Here is a 20,508-nt window from a genome sequence, read left to right as displayed (position 1 = left end):
AGGATTCCCCATTTAATAAATGGTGCTGGGAAAATTGGCTAGCCATAAGTAGAAAGCTGAAACTGGATCCTTTCCTTACTCCTTATACGAAAATTAATTCAAGATGGATTAGAGACTTAAATGTTAGACCTAATACCATAAAAATCCTAGAGGAAAACCTAGGTAGTACCATTCAGGACATAGGCATGGGCAAAGACTTCATGTCTAAAACACCAAAAGCAACGGCAGCAAAAACCAAAATTGACAAATGGGATCTCATTAAACTAAAGGGCTTCTGCACAGCAAAAGAAACTACCATCAGAGTGAACAGGCAACCTACAGAATGGGAGAAAATTTTTGCAATCTGCTCATCCGACAAAGGGCTAATATCCAGAACCTACAAAGAACTCAAACAAATTTACAAGAAAAAAACAAACAACCCCATCAAAAAGTGGGCAAAGGATATGAACAGACATTTCTCAAAAGAAGACATTCATACAGCCAACAGACACATGAAAAAATGCTCATCATCACTGGCCATCAGAGAAATGCAAATCAAAACCACAATGAGATACCATCTCACACCAGTTAGAATGGCGATCATTAAAAAGTCAGGAAACAACAGGTGCTGGAGAGGATGTGGAGAAATAGGAACACTTTTACCCTGTTGGTGGGATTGTAAACTAGTTCAACCATTATGGAAAACAGTATGGCGATTCCTCAAGGATCTAGAACTAGATGTACCATATGACCCAGCCATCCCATTACTGGGTATATACCCAAAGGATTATAAATTATGCTGCTATAAAGACACATGCACACGTATGTTTATTGCAGCACTATTCACAATAGCAAAGACTTGGAATCAGCCCAAATGTCCATCAGTGACAGACTGGATTAAGAAAATGTGGCACATATACACCATGGAATACTATGCAGCCATAAAAAAGGATGAGTTTGTGTCCTTTGTAGGGACATGAAGCAACCGGAAAACATCAATTCTAACAAACCATCACAAGAACAGAAAACCAAAACACCCAAGTTCTCACTCATAGGTGGGAACTGAACAATGAGATCACTTGGACTCAGGAAGGGGAACATCACACACCGGGGCCTATCATGGGGAGGGGGGAGGGGGGAGGGATTGCATTGGGAGTTATACCTGATGTAAATGACGAGTTGATGGGTGCAGCACACCAACATGGCACAAGTATATATATGTAACAAACCTGCACGTTATGCACATGTACCCTACAACTTAAAGTATAATAATAATAAATAAATTTTAAAAAAAAAGAGTTTAAACAACAACAACAACAAAAAAAACATAGTTTTCTTAATTACAAAAAAAAATAGCTCAATCATAAAAATAATAGAAAATAAATATTTATTAAAACAAGGTCTACATCTGAAGTCTGATTTATTTTCTTATTTTTTTGCTGATTTGAACTCTTTCTTTTCTTCTTTCTACTTTCTTAAGAAAATTGGCACTCCTTTTCAGACCTGTACTCCACATGATCAAATTTACATTTCCCCCAAGGGATATAATTCAATTTTGAGAAACAGCCAGACTGAAAACTATATCCTATATTTTGGCAGAAAAAAAAAAACAAACTTCACTGGGTTCAATTCATGAAATGGGCTTCATGACAACAGTCTTTCCTTAGACTAGTACCTTTTGGCAGTATGCAATTAGGATCATGAAAGCTGATGTCAGTGACACCGTTATCATTTGTCCTAATTTGTTTTTCTAGGATCTGGTTTCTTAGGTCAACCCAAGTTTCCACAGGTTTTTCTCTTAGATATTCTGCAACCTAATGCATTCAGATTCACTTTTCTGTTTTCTTCATGTTATATCATTGGCACGAAACATAACTCAAGGAGTTCTATGTATTCATTGACAGCAGTTCCCAACAGACTTTCTGCTCCAAAAGCATACACACAGAACCAAACAAAGTGCAAAGGCCTACAGGTAAAATTAGTCAGGAAACTGAAAAAGCTTCATTGATGACTATTAGAAAACAATTTTATTAACCAGATAAAGCATGGCATCAGCAGAAATGGCAGGGTATCTTCAGAAATTCATTCCTCCAAAAAAGTAACAAGTAAACTGGCAAAAGAACAATGATGAGAATTATAGTTTCTGGGGCTCTAGAAAATTATCAAAGGCTTGCAGCATTCCAGAGAGCACTTATTTAGGAAAAACAGTGAATCTAGGTAATAGCATTGAGTTTTGGTGTTTTAACTTGTCTTATTTTCATCCCCTCTCTCCAGCTTCGTAATATCCTTGAAAAATAATACCCTGAAATCACAGCAACATAGTTTTATTTTGGTATCTGCCCAAAATCTAGCATTATAGTTTGAACATAGTAGGTTCTCAATAAATGTTTGATAAATAAATTCCTATTTAAAGTCTTTTGGATCGGTGCCTACTTCTCTCTCATCCCAAATGAAGTCTTTGCAGGCCACAGATAGCTTTTGGGAACTGGTTCTGAGTTTCTTTCTTTCAATTTTTCCTATATATTGGTGTCAAAGTTATTCATTGTGCATGCTAATTTGACCATTACACCCCCACTAAAAACCATCAGACTATTACACAATAAATAAACTACAAGTTTTAACCACAGTCTTCAGGGTAATAGATTTATGCCTTCTTCATTCTGTTACTCCTTATACCTTCCCTGTAATACAAGGTTACTTATCACTTAAGTGCAATGCTTAATTATTGCAACTTTACTCCCACTGCAGTCATATTTATTTTCATTCCCTTGGTACTGAATTTTCATCTCTATTTTATAAATCTTTTTTAACATTAAACAAATGATCAGGGACAAGAAAACTAAGCAATAAGTGAGAAAAGAAATAGAATAGATGTGAGGCTTCCACAGCAAACTCCTATAAAACCTGGAGTTAAACCTGAACAAGAGGAATGTGACATATGTGTCTTTGCTCTTTATTTGGATCTGTGTGTATGCTCTTGGGGCAGTGGTGAAGAAGCTCCAGGTAAGGTATAGAGTTCTTTATTTTTCACTAAGGTAGGATTTTTAATAAAAGAATATACAAAATGCTTGCTATGAAAGATTCAAGTGATTTTTGTAATTCTACATTCTTGGATAGGAGAAGATAAAAATTGCAGTTATTACAACTATATTATGAGCCTCTTCTAACCTTTTCTTTAAAGAGGTAGGTATTTATATTTCCAATAAATAAAAATGTTTGTATCCAATAAATAAAATAAACAATGTTATTTTACATATGGTCTACACATGGTCATCAAGTTTTATTGCTTTGAACTAGACAAGTCAGTTTCCTTCCTTCTGCATCTTTTACAGTATTATGTATCATATGAATACTCAATAAGTCAAACAAACTGATATTTATCAGTCTTAAAATAAAAATTATCATTTCAGGAAACCTTGTCTGAACATGTCAATACCATTTGCCGTCACGCACCACTTATTTTACTCAATCATCTTCATAGGAATTTGGGGTTTGTAAAGTTTATCCTAGACTTCATTTGGTTTGTTGATTTTTTAAAAAGATGATGGCATTGGGTGTAAAATAATACAAAGCTCACTGCCATTACTTAGATTCGTGTTTTCCTCTCTCTCTTTTCTTGAGTTGAGGAAAACAGATATAAACATCAACAAAATAGGTGGTCACTAAGGTTTGAAGAATGAAAAGTCCCTGGGCTTAACAACTATCTCTTGTAAGTGCCATAATTTCCACTACTAGAGATTTTTTTTTTTTTTTTAATTAAACTGCAAAATAGCCTTTGGGGTGCGGGAATAACTGATTAAGTCATTTGTACTATGAACTATTTTACCAGTCTTAGACAGCCAGTAATCTCAAAAAGCATAAGAGATGGTAGCTGTTTCAAAGAAGAGAAAAGGAAACAAATAAAGCCAGATCATGAGAAGCTACCAAAAGAAGGCTATGATGTGGATACACTTGAAAATGGCATGGAGGTCCTGACTATAGGTGGATTATAGGTAAGGAGAAGGAGAAAGGAAAGGACAATGATTCACTTTGTCTACAACTTAAGCTTAGTATTGAAAGTCTGCAAAAGACTAAGTTTCACTAAATCCAAGTAGAACTATAAAAATGGAGGATTCCATGGAATAATTTGCTTATGAGCAGCACTCTTATATAATTATTAAAATTATTTATGATTACATATAATTCCTTAGGTACTTACCTATTTGTGCAAACAGGAGAAGAAAATATACCCGGGTCTGTAGCATGAGCCTGAGGTCCTATTTATCAGAAAAATAAAATTACATAGTTTGTGTCCATCCTCAGCAATTTGCTAAATGGTAATCCTCCAGTAAGAGGACCATTTATTCTCTGTTATCACTGCCTTGTTTACAGGCTTTCAGGGACTCTCCACAGTGAAGTCCAAAGTCCTTAGCAAGGACCTGTATTGTAAGATCTGATGTCCTTATCTACCTCTTCAGTGTCTTCTCTGACTAGTCTTTCATACTTAAGCTATGGTCCAGAGACAGAATATTTTGCAGTCCCCTAAATATATCATGTTTCTTATGCCTCTGTGGACTGTGGTTTTGCAGTTTCTTTTGTCTAAAACACCCTGTGCTGTATTTTAACTTCTCATCTTTTAGGGCTCATTCACCTTATGTTAACTCCTGACGGCCTTCCTTGATACCTACCTGAACAAATACCCTTCCCAGTGCTCTCAAAACACTCTAAACATGTTTATATTATAAAACTCATCATGCCTACACAGTAATTATGTTTACTCTTGTGTACACATGATTATGACTTCCCACATATATCCTCAGTATTTAACATGTTTTGGTGTGTGATCAATTTTAGAAAGAAAGGAACTGACAATCCCAGCACTTTGGGAGGCCCAGGAGGGCGGATCATGAGGTCAGGAGATCAAGACCATCCTGGCCAACATGGTGAAACCCCGTCTCTACTAAAAATACAAAAAAAATTAGCAGAGCATGGCGGCGTGCGCCTGTAGTCCCAGCTGCTGGGAAGGCTGAGACAGGAGAATGGTGTGAACCTGAGAGGCGGAGCCCATATCCGAAAATTAAATGTGAAGACAACACTGTTTTTAATACAAAAAATCTCTTCTGTGGTTTCCCACAATATGCTAAATAAGTATCTTTAATTTTGCCTAGAATTCAGTATAGAGCATTAAAGCCATACTGTTGAAAATAGCTAAACTTTCAGAGAGATAGGAGAACTTTCTGAAGGTAAAACAAATGGGAGAACACAAATCTATAGAGGTAAACAAATGCTGAAGCTGATACCTGCCCTAGGGACAGTGGCCACATCTGGAAATTTAGTGTCTGGTCAGAGCATTTAAAACATGACATTGAGCCCCCCAAAAGATGGGGAATTAAAACTAAGAGCTCCTAAAAATATACAGATGCTCCTTGACTTAACAATGGGGTTGATATCACAATAAACCCATCATAAGTTGAAAATAAGTTGGAAATGCATTTAGTAGACCTAACCTGCTGAACATAATAGCTTTACTTAGCCTACTTTAAATTTGGTCCGAACACTTACATTAGCTTCAGTTGGGCAAAATCAGCTAACACAAAGCCTACTTTATAATAAAGTGTTGAATATCTTATATAATTTATTGAATGCTATACTGAAAGTAAAAAACAGAATGGTTGTATAGGTACTTAAAATACAGTGTCTATTGAATGTTTATCGCTTTTACACAATCCTAAAGTTGAAAAATCTTAAGTCCAACCACTGTAAGTGGGGAGGTCATCTGTTTAGGATCCCAATGAGCAACGTCTTCAATTAGTCATCTACAAAAAAAAAAAAAAAAAAAAAAAAAAAAAAAAAAAAAAAAAAAAAATCATGCCACAGAAGAAGCAGACAAATTACGTCTTGGCTTTTGGCTGGGGGTGGAGAAGGAGGAGGAGAAGATAAAAGCATTTGCTAAGAATTCATAATCACAGATTATGTTTTCTATGACCTTGAGTTTCAAATCCACAGAAACTGTATTGTCCCTAAAACTCCATGTGAGAATTTAATTTAAGATGAATCAGTGTTCACAGCTCTTACAGATAACTGGCAGCAGCATACGTAAATTTCTTTTAGAGAATTATAGTCTATCCAAATATTATTGAATCCCCAATAATAAATTTCTGTCAATAACAACCTCCCACTCCCCACAGAAATATAAAAAAAGAAAAACAAGAAATCATGGCTTTCAACAGAAACAAAAACAATATATTAAAATTAGACCCCAAAGATTTCAAATATTTGAATTAGCAGATATAAAATATAAAATAAGAGGACTTTATATGTTTAAATATATAAAGAAGGGATTTGAAAGGGTAAGAATAGAAAAACAGCCTATAAGAAGTCCAGCCAAATTTAAAAATAACTATTTAGAAATTGTATTATATATATATAATATACCATAGTTCAATCAATTTTACAAAGCAATTAATTTATGAAATAATAAATTATATAGAAAAACTAAATAAAGAGAGAATTAGTGAACTGGAGAACATATTTGAAGAAATTAACAGAAATGCAGTGAGAGAAATGGAAAATACAGTTGTTAAAGTACATGAGACAAGAAGGTAGTCTAATACTCAGAAGAAGATAGTAATGAAAATGAAGAGCGGCAAAATAGATAGAGAAAATGGCTGAAACTTGTACAGAACTGCTCCTAATAATAATACTAAAGAAAAAACAAAGAAAACATCTTAAAAACAGCCCGAGGTGGGGGACAGAAGAATCACTTACAAAGGAATAATTACACAGAATAAAAAGTAAAAGAATTACACAAAACAATTTTTTTTTTTTTTTTTTTTTTTTTTTTTTTGAGACAGAGTGTCACTCTGTCACCCAGGCTGGAGCGCAGTGGCATGTTCTTGGCTCACTGCAACCTCTGCCTCCCAGGTTCAAGTTATTCTTGTGCCTCAGTCTAAAAATCTGTTATATTTAAAGTGCTAAGAAAAAAAAAAATAACCATCCCCTGAAACTTACTCATATCATTGGACATAATGATATTCTAATACAAGGATAAAGACAATTTTATCAAATAAAATCTGATAATTTACTCCCAAAATACATTCACTAAAGACCTTTCTAAAGAATGCAGTACTTTAGGACAAATGGCAATAATCCCAAGAAGTATTAAATGCAAGAAGGAATGAGTGGAGAACAAAATAAGCTGGTAAACAGGTGGGCAAATATAAATAAAATCTGTATAAAACAGTAATAAGAAAGTAATTTGACTGATAAAACCTTTAAAATGTCAAAATTTAAACTATTGGACAATAATAAGTATGATACAAAGTGATGATTAGAAGTAAATTATCCAACTTTAACTTTTATTTTAAATATACTTCAACAGAACTAGAAGAGTAAATTTACAGTGTTCAACACAAAGAAATAACAAATGTTTGAGTGACAGATCTCCCAATTAACCAGACTTATCACTATATATTGTATGCTTATATCAAAATACTTATGTACCCCAGAAATATGTCTGACTTTTATGTATCCATAAAAATTTAAACAAAATGTTAGGGTAATTGCCAAAAGAAACATACATATGTTATGCAATTTGTAAAACAGAAAAAAAAAAACCTAGATTAAAAACTAAATTTAGCACTCTAAGAGAATGCAATAAAGAATAAATAAAAATATATTAAAAAGTAGAACAAAGAGAAACCACAAATAAGGCAGTAAAAAACTTCCAAAGATTTGTAATTTACATAAATACAAATTGATTGTGTTCAGTTAAAATTCAGAAATGCTAAGACATTAAAAATAAAGCAAAATCCAGCTGTAGACTGTCTACAAGAGGCATCTAAACAAATAAAGACACTAAGATTAGAAGCTGATGTCTCTATATTAATAATAGACACATTTAATTTAAGCCAAAAAACATAACTTATGGTAAAGGTCACTGCATGATGATAGGAATATTCAATTCACCTGGAAGATATGATGATTCTAAAATTTGGATATGTCTAATCACTAGATCAAAAATATTTTTAAAATGGTCAGAGCTACATTAACGAGTTTTCAAACCTACTCTCATTATTTTCAATAATTTTTAGAACAAGGAGTAAAAAGTATATATGTGTATTTGAATATATAATAAGCTACATATTTGAAATACACAATTCACTATCTTGATTGAATGGACATATTTAGAACATTACATCCCAAATTGAATAATATTCATTGTTTTCAACATGATTAAATATTAATCATGTTTGCTAAGCCAGAAAGTATGCTCTAGATTCCTCTTTATGGTTGGTATCATGAAGATCATACTCTCAGTCTACAATGCAATTAAATTATAAATGACCACCAACAAAAATAAAGTAAATTTAGAGTAACTAACCCAGGAGTACAAAATTTAATAACTAACTCATGAGTACAAACTAATAAACAAAATTGAATATTAAACATGATTTAGAAAAAAATGAAGTATTATAAGGCAAGTTTTTTGATACATTTTATATTTTCATAGTTACATATCACCAACTAAGTTTCACATACTGTTCTAAAAAGTTTAAAATATAAACTCATTGAATTCCCATAACAATCGTATGTATTACTACTATTATATTTATTTTATAGTTGGAAAATCTAAAGAACAGAGACATTAAATAACTTGGCCAAACTAACATGCATTTTAAGTACTGGAGTGTGGATTAAACCTATCTATCTGAGTACATTCTCTTAGTGACTATGCCATACTGCCTTTCAATAATCTCATCTAAATAAATACGATATATTATAACTTTATGCAAGTATATCTGAAAATGTATATGAATTAAATAAATTTAGAAAAAAAGTTACTTGCTGAAAACACTCAAAAAGAAGAAAAATAATTTTGAATCACTAAAGTAATTGAATTCATAATTTAGCTTTTTCTCACTAAAAGAACAAAGACTAGGTTATTTATTTTAACAGTGACTTCTACTAAACATTCAAAGAATATATAATTTCAACTCTTTAAATGTTTATAAAACAGTAAAAGCAGCCAACATAATTAACTCATGGAGCTAGTGTAATCTTGACATGAAAACCGTATCAGGATACTATGAGAAAGGAAAATTACAACCCAACCTCTCTCAAGAACCTAGATGCTAAAATCCTAAACAAATTACTAGTAAATTTAATCTACACATGTATAAGAAGAAAAACACATGATAGATAAAACTGATTTAATCAAGGGTGTGTGGCTGTTTTAACAATAAAATATGATAGCCTTAACAGACACATAAAATATATTTTAAAAAGTCAAAATTCACCACTAAAGTTTTGCATATTAGAAGTAGAAAGATACTTTCTTAGCCTAACATTATTATCTACCAAAAGATCACAGTACATATCATACTTAATGAGAAATTATTTAAACATTTTTTTTTACTAAGAAAGAAGACAAGGAGCCCACTTTTACCACTTTATTAATCATTGCACTTCAGGTCTTAGGAAAGGGAAGAGTGCAAAGAAAACTACAATTATAAGAATTGCAAACGAAGTAACTAAATTTTATTATTTGCAGAAGATATCATTTGATTTTTTTAAAAAACACAGTTATTTCTGTGTTATGGGGACAGGATTAATATATTAGTAAATATTAAGCCCTCTGCTGAGAAATAAAAGAGGGTCTCTCTACCCCTAACCTCCTCCAGCTGTACTTTACAGCACTCTGTTATTTTCAGGGAGGAGGTTATGGTCATCCTCGGAAGCAAAACTGATGGAAAATTTATAGCCACGCCTATTCATTATATATTATCTCTGGCTGATTTCCTTAGGATAGAGTGAGTAGCTGCAACAGAGACCATATGCCTGGCCAACATGTGGATTAGAATCTTGCATCCCGGCCAGGCGCGGTGGCTCACGCCTGTAATCACAGCACTTTGGGAGGCTGAGGTGAGCAGATCACCTGAGGTGAGGAGTCCAAGATCAGCCTGACCAACATAGCGAAACCTGGTCTGTACTAAAAATACAAAAATTAGTTGGGTATGGTGGTGGGTACATGTAATCCCAACTACTCGGGTGGCTGAGGCAGGGGAGTCACTTGAACCCAGGAGGCGGAGGTTGCGGTGAGCCGAGATTGCACCACTGCACTCCAGCCTGGGCAACAGAGTGAGACTCTGTCTCAAAATAATAATAATAATAATAATAATAATGATAACAACAATAGTAATAAAAATCTTGCATCCCTCAGATAGAAAATAGACGTATTTTGTATATTCATAAAACACTTAAAAATGTCGTATATCATATCACATATTTAGCTATAAAGAAAATTTAACATCAATGAAAAGAGATTTAAAGCCTATGTTTTTTGATACGAATTCAAATAAATTAAAAAGAAATAATAGAAATGTTATCAAAATGAGCAATGTCAACAGAGATTTAATTTTTTGATATCAATTCAAATGAATTAAAAATAAATAATAAGAATGTTATCAAAATTAGAAATGAAAGCAATATTCACCCAGGTAACTGTTACACTGAAAGGGATTCTAAGAGGGAAAGTTAAAAATTACATATAAACCAATGAAAAGCAGGACAACTGACATCAAAATGTACAGTGTTGAGTTGTACATTCATAGTAAAATATAGAGTATGAAAGCTATTATTATTATTATATAATTTCTATTTTTTCTTATTTTATTTAATTTTTGAGATTGTGTCTCAGTCTGTCACCCAGGCTGGAGTGCCCTGGCATGATCGTGGCTCACTGCAACCTCTGCCTCCCAGGTCAAGTCATTATCCCACCTCAGCTTTCCAAGTAGCTGGGATCACAGATGTGTGCCAATATGCCTGGCTAAGTTTTTGTATTTTTGGTAGAGACAGGGTACCACCATTTTGCCCAGGCTGGTTTCAAACTGCTGAGCTCAAGCAATGAACCCGTCTCAGCCTCCCAGAGTGCTGGGTTTACAGGCATGAACCACTGCACCCGGCACAATGTAATTTTTAAATAAAACAAAAACCCGGCCAGGCGAGGTGGCTCATGCCTGCAATCCCAACACTTTAGGAGGCAGAGGTGGGTGGATCACCTGAGGTCAGGAATACGACACTAGCCTGGCCAACATGGAGAAACTCCATCTCTACTAAAAATACAAAAATTAGTGGAGTATGGTGGCACACACCTGTAATCCCAGCTACTCGGGAGGCTGAGGCAGGAGAATCTCTTGAACCCAGGAGGCAGAGGTTGCAGCGAGCCGAGATTGCACCACTGTACTCCAGCCTGGGTGAGAGAATGAGGATCCACGAAAAAAAAAAAAAAAAACACACACAATTTTGGAAGATAGAGTTAACAGATGGTCTGGGAGTGTTCTATCCTTAACTCTGTGGAAGTTTAGATAACTGATTTTTCATTTTTGCACAAGCTAGGACCATGCAATTTATGATTTGAAATTTAAGATCCCAAACGTCCCTGGAGAACTTCAGAGTAAGCTTTGTTTACTAATGGTTTTCACTCAGATTAATCAAATACACAACATGGCTTGGGGCATAAAGACACCCTACTAAGAATTACTACATTGAGAGCTTTCCAGAAAACAATTTTTTTTTCCCATATAGATCCACAAATGAAATGTGTCCATGTGTGAATAAAGGTTCTGAGGAGGTTGTGCCTGTATGATTCTTGGGCCCTTAATGCTTGCTTGTCCTCTCTTTCTCTAGTCACACAATATCTTTTGCTATATAGTTTATGTTGGTATGCTCAATATAGTCTTGTGAGTCCTTTCAAATACCCAAATTTGTGCAATCTTTTCAAGAGTGTATTCATTCAAAGAAATGTTAAAAGAATGAGAACATAATTTAAAAGGACTAAAATAGACATTAAAATTTTAAAAAAAGAAACCCAAGCAAATAGTGAATTAAAAATCTGAACTGAAAATGCTAAGGAAGAAGAAAGCTGCTTCTGAAACTGCTAATGAGGGAAATAAGAAAGAAAAGACTAGTTAGTGTTAGATAATGTAAATACAAAATTAGGAGAAATTAGAATTATTGAAATAATAACTACATGCATCTCTAGGCCAATGAGTCTAATTCATAATTTCCTAGCAAAATACAATCTAACAAAATTGACTAAGGAAAGATGGCAAACTTGAAAGGGTAATCACCATAAAAATGCAAAGGAGAAACAGTTAATAGGATGCAAATATTAACTGCTACATTTTACATAAACTTTAAAGAACAGATTATTAAATGTTACATTGAACATTCTGGGGAATAAAATGGTGGAAATTTTCTCATTCTCTTTACAAAATTAGTACAACTTTATTTTCAAACAGGAAAAAGAATGATAAAGAAGAGATCAAGCCTACTTATAAATAAATTATAACATCTTAAATGAGACAATTGCAGAAAAATTTGAACCATGTAGTTAAAAAATACATATATAATAGCTCCTTCAGTAGTTAAAAATCCTGCTTGATGGTTTGCAGTCATAATAGAATAACTGACACTTGACCAGCCTTCTTACCATAATCAATCAGAAAATTAGACTATATGAATAATCTTTTTACATATGGAGAACAGGAATCACAATAATGTACTCTCTGCACAAAGGGATAAAGATAAAGTGAAGTTTGAAAATACCACATATTATTAACTAAAGACACTTTCCAAGCAATAACATACTATGGTGGCTTAACTAATTTGAGGAGTTAGAAATTATACAGAGATTTAAAAAAGCTAAGACAGCTACAAACTATGGAGAATAGTACCAGGAAAATATGGCATTATATACAGGAAGAAGTCCATGCTTCTAAAATGGCACCCTGTTGAGATTTTAGCTCTACATTAAGTTGCACAATCTAGTATGATACCCAGGCAAACGACAACTTCTTGTAGAAAAAAATATTACTGTGGAGGTGTGAAAAGAATAAGTCTCAATTTCACACAAGACTGGAAAATATTTCCTAACTGACTAGTAAGAGAGGAGGGACTTGGTAGAATGTCTAGCACATCTTATAGAGACTCCAGAAAATTAATCTCCATTTAGGAGAACTGAAGGATCCATAAAGTAAAATTGACATTATACGTCCCGTAACAACATTTAAATATAAGCCTTAAAAAATCACAATCATACATAAACCCGTTAAAACAAAATTCTCCAATTTTTGAAAGCAGACAAAACTCGACAATAGCATAGCAATAAAACTGTCTGGTATGCAATAAAATATGTCAGCCATGGACAGAAACAAGAAAAGAAGAGACATAACTAGGAAAAATATTAGTCAACAGAAATAGATTGAGAAATAGTAGAGATGACAGAAATAACAGGATAGACCTTAGAAACATTTAATGAGGGGGAGAGATGTTAAGATATAAAAAGGGCCAACAGAACTTGTAAAATAACTCATTTTCTGAGATTAAAAACTTACTGGTGTGGTTTGACACTACAGACAAATAAAATAATCTCAAAGACATAGCATTAGAAATTATACAAACTGAAGCATGTGTATTTTTAAAAGATTTATAAGTAGTTAAGAGAGCCTCAGTAACCTGCAGGAAAGTATCAGGTGATCTAATATATGTTAAAATTGGGGTCCCAGACTACAGTCAAAGTGAAAGAATAAATTATAAAATCAGCTAGAGAAAAGCATCTAGTCACTTACAAAGAAAATCTCATTAGAATAACAGCAGATTTCTCAGCAGAAACCTTACAGGCCAGAAAAGAATGATATAAAATATTCAAAGTTTTGAAAGAAAATACATACATACATACATACATACATACATACATACATACATACATAGTGTGTACATATATATAATATAGAAATATAGAAATTCTACAGGCCAAAAATTCTATATTTAACAAGATTAAGCTTCACAAATTAAGGAGAAATAAAGTTTTTCCCAAACAAGCAAATACCGAGGGAATACATCACCACTAAACTGGTCCTATAAGAAATGCTTTGGGCCTGGCATGTTGGATCATGCTTGTAATCCCAGCACTTTGGGAGGTTGAGGCAGTTGGATTGCTTCGAGCCCAGGAGTTTGAGAACAGCCTGGGCAACATGACAAAACCCAATCTGTATACCAAAAAAATACAAAAACTTGCTGGTGTGGTGGCATGTGTCTGTAGTCTCAGCTATTTGGGAAGCTGAGGTGGGAAGATGGCTTGAGTTAAGGATGTGGAGATTACAGTGAGCTGAGGTCATGCCACTGCACTCTAGCCTGGGTGACAGAGCTGGATCTGAAAAAGAAAAGGAAAAAAACAAAAAGAAAAGAAAAGAAAGGAAAAGAAAAAGAGAAGAGGAGAGGAGAGGAGGGAAGTGGAGGGGAAGGGAGGGGATAAAAGATAAGCTCAAAAAAATTCAAAACTCAAGTGATAGTCACCATTATGAAAACACACAAAAGTACAAACTCACTGATATGGTTTGGATGTTTTATCCCTTCAAATATCAGTTTGAAATGTAATCCCCCAGTGTTGAAGGTGAGGCCTGGTAAGAAGTGTTTGGATCATGGGTGCAGATCCCTCATGAATGACTCGGTACCCTCCTTACAGCAGTAATGAATGAGTTCTTGTGCTGAGTTCACATGAGAACTGGCTGTTTAAAAGAGTTCTGCTTTCTTACCAAATGATATGCCTGCTCCCCCACTTCACCTTCTGCCATGAGTGGAAGCTTTCTGAAGCTCTCATTAGAAGCAATGCCTTAGCAAAGAGCTTGACTGCATTGTGTCCATGCCCTGGGCATTTATGGAAGGTTGAACTTAAAGAGTGATGTCTTAGAGTATTTGGCAGAACAAATTTCTAAGCAACAAAGCATTCAAGAAATGATGTGGCTACTTCTAACAACCTATAATCAGATATTGGGGCAAAGAAATGAGTTAAAGGTGGAACTTATATTTAAAAAAGAAGCAAAGTGTAAAAATTTGTAAAATTCACAAACTGTCTTTGTGATAGAAAAGGAAAGGGTGTTTTCAAGACAGAAATACAAGCAGGTTGTGGACCAATCACTTACTAGAGAGATTAGCATGACTAAAAGGGGGCCAAGTGTTAACAACCAAGACAATGGAAAAAAGCCCTTGAAGCCATTTCAGAAATCTTTGAGAAAGACCCTCCCATCACAGGCCCAGAGACCTAGGAGGAAAGAATGGTTTTAGAGGCCAGACCCAGGAACCTGCTCCTCTGCCCAGCCTCAAGACGCTGCTGCTCACATCCTGGCCACTCCAGCTCCAGCCTCAGCTCAAAGGCCCCAGGTACAGTTTGGGATGCCACTGTGGACATTGCAAGGCATAAGCCTTGCCAGGTTCTACGTGCTGTTTAGTCTGCAGGCTTACAGAATACAAGAGTGAAGGAGGCTTGGCCGCTCCACATAGATTTCAGAGTATATATGAGAAAGGCAGGGTGCCCAGGCAGAAACCTGCTGCAGGACTGAAGCCCCTGCAGAGAGACTCTAGTAGGGCAGTGCCAATGGGAAATGTGGGATTGAAGCACTCACACTGAGTCCTCACTGGGCACTACCTAGTGGAACTGTGGGAATAGGACCACTGCGCTCCAGATCCCAGCATGGTACAGCCACCAACAGCTTGACACCTCAGCATGGAAAAGCAGCAGGCATTAGACTCAAATCAGTGACAGAAGCCATGGGGTCTCCACCCTGAAAAGCCACAGTAGTGGGGATGACTAATGCCTTGGGACCCCACCCCCTTTTTATAGTGTGCCCAGGATGAGAGAGATGGAATCAAGGGAGATTATTTTGGAGCTTTGAGATTTAATGTTGACACTGCTAGGTTTTAGATTTGCATGGGGCACGTCGCCCCTTTATTTTGGCTGTTTTCTCCCTCTTGGAATGGAAATGTCTACCCAATGCCTGTACCACCGTAGTATCTTGGGAGTAATAACATGTTTTTGAACTCACAAGCTCATAAGTGAAGGCAACATACCTTAAGTCTCAAATGAAATTTTGGACCTTGGACTTTTTATTGAATTAATGCTGGAATAAGTTAAGATTTGGGGGGACTATTGGGAAGGGATGATTGTATTTTGCAATATAAAACATACATGAGATTTGGTGGCCAGTGGCAGAATGATATGGTTTGGATGTTTTGTCCCCTCAATATTTCATGTTGAAGTATAATCCCTGATATTGGAGGTGGGGCCTGATGGGAGGTGTTTTGGTCATGGGAATGGATTCCCCATAAATGATTTTGTGCCCACTTCATAATAAACAGTGAGTTCTCACTCTGAGTTCAGATTAAAAGCGTGGCACCCACCCACTGCTGCTTTCTCACCATGTGATAAGCCTGCTTCCCCTTCACCTTCTGCCATGAGTGGAAGCTTCCTGAGACCCTTAGCAGAAGCAATGCTGGTACCATGCATGTACAGCCTGTCAGAAGTCAAATCAGGAATGCAATGTCATTCACAACAGCCACAAAATGAATGAGGATACTGAAGAAATACCACTAACCAGGGAGGTGCAAGATCTCTTCACTGAGAATTACAAAACACTGCTCAAAGAAACCAGAGATGATACAAACAAATAGAAAAAGATACTATGCTCAGAGATAGGAAGAATTAATATTGTCAAAATGACCATGCTGCCCAAAGCAATTTACAGATTCAATGCCATTCCTATCAAACTACCAATGGCATTCTTCACAGAACAAGAAAACATTATTTTAAAATTTACATGGAACCAAAAAAAAAAAAAAAAAGAGAGAGAGAGCCTGAATAGCCAAGGCAATCCTAAACAAAAAGAACAAAGCAGGAGGCATCAAGCTACCTGACTTCAAACTATACTACAGGTCTACAGTAACCAAATCAGCATGGTATTGGTACAAAAATAGATACATAGGCCTGCAACCATCTGATCTTCAACAAAGCTGACAAAAACAAGCAATGGAGAAAGGATTCCCTATTCAATAAATGGTTCTGGAATAACTGGCTAGCCGTATGCAGATCGAAACTGGGCCCCTCCTATACAGAAATCAGCACAAGATGGATTAAAGACTGAAATGTAAAACCCGATTTATTAAAACTATGGAAGACAATGGAGGCAATACCATTCTGGACACAGGAACTGGCGAAGGTTTCATGAGGAAGATGCCAAAACCAATTGCAACAAAGGCAAAAATTGACAAATGGGGTCTACTGAAACTAAAGAGCTTCTGCACAGCAAAAGAAACTAGTAGCACAGTAAACAAACAACCTACAAAATGGGAAAAAATATTTGCAAACTATGCATGTGGCAAGAGTCTAATATTCAGCATTTGTAAGTAACTTAAACAAATTTACAAGAAAAAAACCGATCCCATTAAAAAGAGGGCAAAGGATATGAACAGACACTTTTCAAAAGAAGATAAACATGCAGTCAGCAGCATATTTTAAAAGCTCAATATCACTGATCATTAGATAAATGCAAATCAAAATCACAATGAGATACCATCTTGCAGCAGTCAGGATGGTTAGTATTAAAAAGAAAAAATAACAGATGCTGGCAATGTTGCAGAGAAAAGGGAACATTTATACATTGTTGGTGGGATTGTAAATTAATTCAATCACTGTGGAAAGTAGTGTGATGATTCATCAAAGAGCTAAAAACAGAACTACTATTTGACCCTGCAATCTCATTACTGGCTATATATCCAAAGGAACATACACCATTCTATCATAAAGACACATGCATGTGTATGTTCATTGCAGCAAATTACTCACAATAGCAAAGGCATGGAATCAACCTAAATGTTCATTAATGGTAGACTAGATTTTTTAAAATATGGCATATATACACCATGGAATACTATGCAGACACAGAAAAGAATTAGATCATGTCTTTTGCAGGAACATGGATGGAGCTGGAGGCCATTTTCCTTAGCAAACTAACACAGGAACAGAAAACAAAATCCACGTGTTATCACTTATAAGTGGAAACTAAACGATGAGAACACATGGACACAAAGAGGAGAACAAGGACACTGAGGCCACACTGTGGTAGAGGGTGGGAGGAGGGAGAGGATCAGAAAAAATAATGATTGAGTACTAGTACTAGGCTTAGTACCAGGGTGATGAAATGATCTGTACAACAAACCCTCATGACATAAGTTTATCTGTAAAACAAACCTGCACATGTACCACTCAGCCTAAAATAAAAGATTTTCTTAATAAAGAAAATAACTATTTGCCCATTAAAAATAAAATAAAACAACATAAACATAGAAAACAACTGTATGCCAATTAAAAATAACATAAAAAAGAAACAATAGGGAAAGATAATTTTTTTCAATAAATATTGTTGAGAAAATGGTATGTTCACAGGCAGAAGAATTAAATTGGACCCTTACCTCACATCATATACAAAAAACAACAAAAAATGAATTAAAGATATAAACGTAAGGCCTTAAGGCATAAAACTATAAGAGAAAACATACAAATCTTCTTGATGTTGATCTAGGCAATAAATGTTTGGGTATGGCACTAAAAGCATAGGCAATAAAAGCAAAAATAGAAAAACGAGATTGCATCAAATGTAAAAGTTTTGGCATTGCTGTAAAACAATCAACAGAGTGAGAAAGCAACCTACAGAATTGTATAAAATATCTGTAAACCACATATCTGATAAGGCGTTGTTATCCCAAGTATATAAAAAACTGAAACAACTCAATAGTAAAATAATATATATTAAAAATAATGAGCAAAATACATGAACAGACTTAAATACATTTATCAAACAAAGGCATGGAAATAATCAAAAAGTATATGAAAGGATGCTCAACATGACTAATCTCAGGGACATACAATCAAAACCACAATGATATACCACTTCACATCTCTTAGAATGCCTATTATCAAAAATGTAAAAGACAACAAGCGTTGGCAAGATTATGAAGAAAAACAAATCCTTGCATATTGTTGGTAGAAACGTAAATTTGTACAGACATTGTGGAAAACAGTATGAAGGTTCCTCAACAATTACCTTATGATCTAGCAATTCGACTTCTGGGTACATATCCAAAGGAAATGAAATCAGTATGTTGAAGAGATATCTGCACTCCTGTGTTTACTGCAGCATTATTCACAATAGCTAATATATAGAAACAAATGTATATCAACAGATGAGGGGATAAAGAAGATCTGATATATACCAAGAGACAGATCTATCTGTCTAAGTAGATATATAAATAAACACAGATACACAGACAGACAGATAGAAAGATACAATACTATTTAGCCTTTCAGACAAAGGAAATCCTGCCATTTGTGACAACATCAAAGAACTTGGAGAACATCATGCTAAGTGGAATAAGCCAAATGCAGAAAGACAAAAACGGCATGATTTATATGTGTAATATAAAAATGTCAGGGTCATAGGAACAGGGAATAGAATGGTGGTTACCAGGAGTTATGGGGAGGAGGATACATAAGATAAATAAGTGTGGAAGATCTAATGTACAACAATGTGAGTATAGTTAACAATATTGTGTCACTAAAAACTGCTAAGATAGTAGCTCGTAAGTGTTCTTCCACCACCACACACAAATAGTAACTATATGAAGTGAGGATATGTTAATTAGCTTGCTTGTGGTGAATATTTCACTGTGTATACACATGTCAAGTTGTATATGATTCTCTTTGTCTTAGGATGGTGTTACATCTTGATTAGCCAATTGTGAGTCAAAAACATTGTAAGCTGAGAATGCATTTAATACCCCAATAAACAGACAGTAAAGTTGAAAAACCCTAAATTGAACCATTACAAGTTAGGGACCATCTGTACCGTCAATATATACAATTTTAAATTATCCACTATACCTTAATAAAGTTGTGGTATGGGATAGAAGCTGCTGTAAAAGCAGAAAACAGTAAGTATAAGGATATGAGTACAATGACTTCAATTTTTTTTTCAAATTTTGGTTGTTAACATTAGTACTAACAATAAAAATAACAAAAAGAAAATAGGAAATTCCTTCTGATCCTTCATGTCTCAACACAGTCTTTCTAAATTATAAAGGCTTCTGTGATTACCCTAGATAGGCCTATGCATTCTCTTTCCCATAACTTTCCCAGCTTATACACATACCCACTTCCTTTGTTGCTCTTATCACACTGGGCCATGACTATCTTTCTAAGTATACTGTAAGAGCCCTGAGCAAAAATTGTGCCATTTTTCCTTGAATGGTTAAAACTTAGCACCATATCTAACATGAAGCAAAAACTCAATAAATGTTAGTTGAAAGAACAAATAGAATGCAAGATTTACTCAATAATTACTGCTGATATTTACCTGATTCGCAGAGATAGCTTGATCTCTTGGTTGGTCTTCCATCCCAATCAGCATTTGTCTCCTTCTACATAATTCACAACAGCAAAACAAATAGATCCATAAAAAAAATTTTTAGGACTCAAACATCAACTATTATTTCTATATTTATAGTACAGAAATTTAAGATTTTGAGAATTTCTCTTTAATGTCAATTTATAAGAAATGCACATGTTTTTATTATGTTATTAATAGGTATTAATATGTACTGTATGTATAATATGTATTAATATGTTATTAATATGTATTATATTACAGGTATTATTTA

General features: G+C 34.7%; 1 protein-coding gene across 1 annotated transcript in view; it reads right to left on the bottom strand.

Annotated features, from left to right (window-relative positions):
- Positions 1–20,508, bottom strand: part of FSIP2 (fibrous sheath interacting protein 2) — a 101,080-nt gene that overhangs the window by 52,700 nt on the left and 27,872 nt on the right. Inside the window, exons 13-14 of the mRNA XM_031651393.1 lie at positions 20,205–20,268; positions 4,178–4,235 (exon numbers count right to left, since the gene is read on the bottom strand). Coding sequence (XP_031507253.1) covers positions 4,178–4,235; positions 20,205–20,268 — 122 coding nt within the window. The remainder of the gene's footprint in view (positions 1–4,177; positions 4,236–20,204; positions 20,269–20,508) is intronic.

The sequence above is a fragment of the Papio anubis genome, chromosome 10 (assembly GCF_008728515.1).
Source record: "Papio anubis isolate 15944 chromosome 10, Panubis1.0, whole genome shotgun sequence".
Lineage (NCBI taxonomy): Eukaryota > Metazoa > Chordata > Mammalia > Primates > Cercopithecidae > Papio > Papio anubis.
Note: the sequence above shows the minus strand (reverse complement) of the source record. Positions and strands in the feature narration are given on the sequence as shown.